Here is a 7,540-nt window from a genome sequence, read left to right on the forward strand (position 1 = left end):
TATATATATATATATATAAATCATCAAAGAAAAGTGATTCATATATAATTTAACAGTGTTAACGTCTATCTTCATTTATATTATAGAGTATATATCATATTGACTGTATAGACAGTAGAAGATCCCGGGTTCGAATCTTCGTTGAGGCACCTACCGTACTTTTTCACAAACAAGACCCCGATGGGGATCGTGGTTCCTATTAACGTTATCTTTAATATTCGCATTGTTGAAATACTTATCAATTGACGGCCCTGTTTTTTTTTTTTTTTTATTTTATTTTTTTTATTTATTTTAATCACTGAACATACAACTAGCAAAAGTAACAGAAAGACAAGACAGAAGCAGAAAAAAGGAAGGAATGAACAATTGTCAAAAACTTGAAAAACAATTACACGCAATACCAGAACAGTAAAATGAGACAAATGACCGCCCTTTTTTACACCTTTTCCCCCAGTTTTTAAATATATTTAAAAATCTGTATCTCATTCACCGTTCCCCAGTTTTTCGTCTGACAACTTTTTTCTTTCTTAGAAAAATCAGTGCTACAACATATTAAACATTTTTTCCTCCGAGTCTGACTTTAATAAGAGGTCCACTCCACGCTCACACGATAAAGCTCTACTACATTTCTAGAAAGAGCTCAGGAATAAATAAGGATTTATAATGGTCACTATCCCAATCCCGTATTATGTAAAGTGTAAGCTTCCATTGGTACCGAAGGTTTCCACTTTACTAGTAGGTTCTACTCATAAAACGACATTTCTCAATGCTCACATTTGCGTTATGACATTTTTAAAATATTTTTACCAGTAGTACTTGCGTAAATTTATATTCTTACCATACAAATTCCAGAGCAAGTGACTTGCTGGACATTACTGGGGTTCGTTAGAGTTTCTCCGCAGGACGGATCCGTCATCGTTGTACAGTTATAACACATGAGAGCATTGCTAACATCTGAGAACGAAATACAACAAAAATTTATAAATAAAAACAACTTCACGCAACACTGAAAAATAACGATCATAACGTTAAATACACTTTTACTGGTATGAACTTTTACCCATTAGTTTACAATTTTTAAATGTTAACAGTTTATAATTGAGTTGTATCATTAGCACCTATTAATTGAACTTAAAATAACTGACACTATATGGAGAATCATTTTAGTGCGGTCATTCTGTATGTTACTCTGCATTTTCTATGAATTGTTTCAATTTTCCGTGTGGACACGGAGTGTTATCCATGGTTAGCTATTGATTTCATTTGATTTGACTTGAAGGCTGGCAACAACATCACCAGCATCAACAAGTAGAAACAGCAAGTGTGTAACCTCTGCGAGGGCCGTAACTATGGAGCGCGCTATAGCTCAGTATTCGGTTCTTAAACTGCAGTTCGATTATCGAGCTCCATACGCTCTCACCGTGTATACTTCTGTCATTCAGGTATGACTGAATGCAGGGGCGGATCTGCACTGGAATTTACGGGTGGGGGGGGTGTCAGGATTATGAGTGTTCAAATTCACCAAGGTCAATTCACTAAAACAAGGGCGCAGATCTGTTTTGATAGTGGGGAAGGGGACATTTAGTGGGTACACGTCCACTTCAGCCCCACCATTGTTGGGGCTGAGGTGCGAAAATTTGAGGAAATTACACTCCTAGGCCTATAATTTATATAGTAAAATTCATCACATCACCATTATAGTCAAAATGAAGCGCCAACAATTTTTCTCATGATTTTTATCAACGATTTTCAGCACCCATAGAGATGTAAATGTAGTGCCATAGAAAATATTTAAAAATTGTGCTGATGTATTTACTTCACTTCACCTACTTCAAAGCCGTGAGTCGACGCCCAATTTGAGGAAATAGTACCCTCTAATAGTACCCTCTAATAGTACCCTCTAATAGTACCCTCTAATAGTACCCTCTAATAGTACCCTCTAATAGTACCCTCTAATAGTACCCTCTAATAGTACCCTCTAATAGTACCCTACCCTCTAATAGTACCCTCTAATAGTACCCTCTAATAGTACCCTCTAATAGTACCCTCTAATAGTACCCTCTAATAGTACCCTCTAATAGTACCCTCTAGATTGCCGAAAATGGCACTCTTGTGTAGTAAAATTCATCACATCACTAATATTGTCAAAATTGAGCGCCAACTATTTTCTCATGATATTTTATGAGCGATTTTCGCCTTTAAAACAACAACAAAATTAATGTATTAACTGTTTTCCCTACCTGTTCCCAATAAGATCTATATATGTTTATTTTATGCATTCTCAATTTGATATAGTTTTTATGTCTCCCATCTCATATCCACGACGTAAAGCGCTTCTAATTATTTTATAAAATAAACAAGGTACATAGCCGTCAGAAGCATTTTGTAAGTGGTCCGGCCATTTTGATAAGAGTGTGTGTGGGCGGGTAGTGGGGTGCAACACATTTTTTTTTCACCATGGTTGAAAAAATGTCTCCTCAGCCGGAAAATAGCACATGCATAACTTTTAAAAAAAAACAAACAAAAAATAATGTATTCACACTTTTAATTTAAGGGTTTAAATTTTAATTTGAAGAAGGCCATTTACCTTTGCCAACATTTTATAAGATTTATTTGTTACCTTCCGTAACATTTTTTGTAACATTTTCAAAATCAATCTTAAATATTATAATTAAGGATTGTCAATAAAGTTAAAATGTAAACGGCAATACAAAAACAAGCCCATGGTGGATTAAAAAATATATATAGGCCTATACCACATTAAAAAGACAATGTGATACGAACATTAATAATAAATCCACATAATATAGTAGTGTATATTCATTAAAATAAGTACAGTAATAGTTCTCCCTCCAATTAAAGACCCCTCCAATTAAAGACCCCTCCAATTAAAGACCACCTCCAATTAAAGATGGCTATCTTTTATCATTAACTTTGTTGGTAGGACGTTAATGTTTGTATTTTCGGAATGGATAAATGGTTTTTTTAAGACTCAGTAACAGCATACAATAATCCATTCTAAAACACTTACAACTAAAACAAACTTACATTTACTATATCGTTTATTAATTCCCCTCAAATGGAGATATTTAATGACCCATTTTAGTGCCGGTCTTTAATTAGAGTGATTCTAATTAATTAGAGACCAAAGCTGCTAAAGACGACTAAAACCCCGATCCCAAAAGTGGTCTTTAATTGGAGGGAGACCTGTAATCAACAATGACCTTCAACTTACCAGCAAAATACATCATGGCAATGGCCAGAAGCAGAAATTTAGAGTCCATGACAGGATAATAGTTTTATACACAGGCTGAAAAATAAATACCAAATATTATTAAATGGCAAAATTAATGCTGAGAAACAAGTGGCTGGTGGTTATTAGAATGTTCATCGGTTTTTAAAAGAAACGATCCTCATTTTGTTGATTAATGTTTTAGTGTGGTAGGCACTAGATGCTTTAGCGCGCCCTCATGAGCCAATGCCATAAAAAACCTCAATTTAATCCTCAGCACAAATATTTCCATAACATAAAGCTTAATCATCAATCAAAAGGTCAAACATTATTGTATTAGTAAGTAAGTAATTTATTCGGAAAACTACACTTTTTTAACAGTGGCACACTTCAAAATTTTCAAGGTGCGTCCAAAAGAAATACAGTACACAATTTAAAATAAAAGTACTTATAACAATGCAAATGACATGAATAGAAAAGGCAAAAACGAAATGCTCAACTAAAGATAATATAAATTAAATAAAAAATGTGAAATAAATATTATACTTTATGTTTTTTCACAGGATTATACATAAAATATATATATACACACTCATACATATATATATGTATACATATACAGTTGAAAAGCTACAGGGTTGTGTTCCATCATGTCCTTATTAAACACTGTATAGGCCTATGTACCTTTGATGATTCATATTATATATACATATATATATATATATATATATATATATATATACATACATCAATATTTGTATACATATATATACACATATATATACATATATATACATATATATACATATATACATATACATATACCTACATGTACATACACATATATATTATAAAATACAAAATATTTTTAAAAGGTACCAATGTACCACAAATTCCAGAGAAATGACCACACATTTTTTGTTAGCAAGATAATAGAGCATAAATATCAAAGACAAATCAAATGTGAAGCGAAAATTAATTTATATATATATATATATATATATATATATATATTTTTTTATTTTTTTTTTTTGAGCATAATCCTATAGCCATATAAACCATCGCTTCGAATAAGGTATTTACCCGATAACATTCACATGTTTAAGTCAGATATAAGTACGAGTATAATAATAAACGATTAACAATGAGAATGAGACAACGTTTCCAATTTTATATATGAAGGAACTTGTAAATTCAATGATGTGTTATACCAATAAAAAATAATTATTAATAACTATATCAATATTAAGTAAATATTTGGTTATAGGCATAATATTTCGAACGTATGTTGGAGATTTGTTACATGTTGTAGATTTGTACATACATTTTTAAATAAAGAATACAAGATGATGACATAATTAATTTTAACACAAAATTTATTGACAAAAGGATCGACGTTTCGTGTCCATCATGGACGCATTTTTAAGATCAAGTGAACAAAAAAATATACACATGATAGAAAACCAAATGTAGGTGACATGAATTAGGATTACACAGTAACATGATTAACACCTAATATGTTAACAATAGCACAGTATCTTTATTGAGCATGGAGGGGCTAGAGTAATTAGTTTAGATTAGATAAAGAATTTTGCTCGTGAAGGTTAAAATTAAATCCTTAATCCAGAGCATTTCTAATAATTAAACAATCAAACTTTGTTTTGCATTTAGATAATATTCTGAAGCGTTCAACAGCTTTAAGATCACTTATATCAATCAATCAATCAATTTATTTGGAAATTGCACCTTTGCATCGGTGGCACACACAAAAAGTGGTGCATCCATAAGAATAACACAGCACGTCTTAAACTAATCTTACAGGCATTAAAGAGCTACAGTAGAAAATACATTTGAACAAAATTTTCGGTCTTAAATTAATACACAGAACATATTCAATCAGAATACCATGGAGGAATTATACCATGTTGTTCATTCCAATGTTTCCCTTTCTGTGTTCATCAATTCGTTGATAAAAGTGTCGGCAAGTATAGCCGACATAGCTTGATTCACACAAGCAACACTGAAATTTATACACAACGCATTGTTCGTTAACAATCTTAAGCCCATCCAAGAGTCACACGAGTTCTCCGAGTTCAAAACTCATGAAACGCGTGATTTAATTCGCTTGGAAAATTAACTCTATACGAGCTTACTTCGTGTTAGCCACGAGTGAGGTTTGACCTTTACGGAGTTGGTTACGAGTTATGTACGAATTATGCCAAGCGAAGTATTAAGAATTTAAAACCTTCACAAGCAAAATTGTTTATCTAATTTAAAACTAAGGTGTAAAACAAGGATGTCCGCTGTCTCTTATTCTTTTTAACGATGTATATCAATGAACTAAATAAATTAATCAAAAGCCGAAATCTTGGGGTCGAAATTTTTAATGTAAAAATTGGTAGCCTCTTTTGGGCAGACGACGTAATTTTGATTGGAAATAGTGAAAACGACTTAGAATTATTATTGAATGCTGCAAGTGATTTCGGCCAAAAATGGAAGTCGATAAGTCGTCCGTTCTTATAACAGGACAGCGTATTAACAAATACAGGATATGGAATCTTGGTGATAAATACATAAAAGAAACAGATAATCATAAATATCTAGGTGTGTTTATCTCTTTATTGCCTATATAAGATCAATAATTAAGGAACAAGAAGATTTTAATAGAATTTTTTATGGTGACCTACTCTGGAAGAATCGGTCTTCCCACAACCAACTATGCATGTAGTGTCTGGTTTACCAACAGTAAAACATCTATTGACCGTATTGAAAACCTTCAATAGCAAATGGCGAGATTTTTAATAAAATCCCCAAGAAATGTTGCTAAGGAGGCCCTTTATGGTGATCTAGGATGGAATTCTGTAGAATCCATCCAGACAAACATTAGAATTACATACTTTAATAGACTTAAAAAACATGGAAGATCGTAGGTGGCCAAGATTACTTTTTTAGCTATATTTCAAGTTTATGATGTTTCAAAATGGCAATGGTTAAATAATATTAAGAAAAGTCTCAGTAATTGTAATTTATTAGATAGTTTCAATCTTAACTTATCACATACACTGACTAAAGATTTTAAAGATTTTAAAGAAATGAATAATATATATGATAAATCAAACAGGTTTGATCATGCTCAAAGGAAGTCGTCACTTAATGACTATATCTGAACCAAATTTTGAGTTACTGTATACCTCCTTGACAAATGTAATTTTTCAGAAGTGGCTCTTAAATTTAAAGCTCGATCAAACTCGCTTGATTTAGAAGGTCGCAAAGAAGCCTGGTCAACTGTAAACACAGGTCTTTGCAAATTATGTAAAAGGTGTTGTAAAGAAACAGTAGATCACTTTGTTTTTGAATGCTGTAAATTTAACAATATTAGAGATACAATTTTCCAGGAAGTTGAAAATGAACTTAATGAATACAACCTTGATATATTTTGGGATATGTTTACTTCAAGTTTAGCAAATTTTAGACACCATCTTTTCTTTGATGACCTGTCTATCCATAATGAATTTCCTCTTAAATACAATTTGGTTGATTCTGATTACAATGATGCAAGTTTTATCTTTGACAAATATTGTAAAAAATACCTTTATATTGCTTGGATGAAACGCAATGAGCTGTACAAGAACCTGTAATATTATACTGAATTTAACTTTGATTCTGCCCTGGTCCGTAGAAAAAGAAAATTAATAAATAAATAAAATAATTACATAATCCGGTAACTTCACATGACTTCTAAGTACAGGTTTTTGTGCGGCTCAGTGTGTTTCATTCAGTTTACTTATTATATTTTAGTAAGATTTTTTTTTGGTTATACTAATAAGGGTAAAACTTTACTGTAAATTGCTTGGTTTTGTTTTTGTTATGCTATTTATATTTTTGCTTTCCTTTCCTTATATTTTATATTGTTAATGGGTGCACCATCTAAGTGATGGGTGCCACTGATCTAAAAGTGAACCGTAAATCGTATCGAATCGTATTCTAGCTCCTCCATGCGCAATATACTGTGCTATTGTTAACATATTAGGTGTTAATCATGTTACTGTGTAATCCTAATTCATGTTACCTACATTTGGTTTTCTATCATATGTATATTTTTTTTTGTTCACTTGATATTAAAAATGCGTCCATGGTGGACTGTAGTCTGTTTGAAGTATTATTTTTAGACGCACCTTTATCATGTGAAGTGTGCCACTGTTTCAAAAGTGTAGTTTCCGAATAAATTATTATTATTATTATTATTATTATTATTATTATTATTATTATTATTATTATTATTATTATTATTATTATTATTATTATTAT

The 7,540-nt window shown here is 31.5% G+C and overlaps 1 protein-coding gene across 2 annotated transcripts in view; it reads right to left on the reverse strand.

The window, feature by feature from the left end:
* LOC117115550 (ly6/PLAUR domain-containing protein 2-like) overlaps positions 1-7,540 on the reverse strand; it is a 20,184-nt gene that overhangs the window by 2,597 nt on the left and 10,047 nt on the right. For both annotated transcript variants that reach the window (XM_033259396.1, XM_033259398.1), the window contains exons 2-3: positions 3,236-3,310; positions 839-954 (exon numbers count right to left, since the gene is read on the reverse strand). In XM_033259396.1, coding sequence (XP_033115287.1) covers positions 839-954; positions 3,236-3,284 — 165 coding nt within the window. In that variant the 5' untranslated portion in view covers positions 3,285-3,310. The remainder of the gene's footprint in view (positions 1-838; positions 955-3,235; positions 3,311-7,540) is intronic.

The sequence above is a fragment of the Anneissia japonica genome, unplaced genomic scaffold, assembly GCF_011630105.1.
Source record: "Anneissia japonica isolate Jap-2015-1 unplaced genomic scaffold, ASM1163010v1 scaffold284824_len513422_cov204, whole genome shotgun sequence".
NCBI classification, from domain to species: domain Eukaryota; kingdom Metazoa; phylum Echinodermata; class Crinoidea; order Comatulida; family Comatulidae; genus Anneissia; species Anneissia japonica.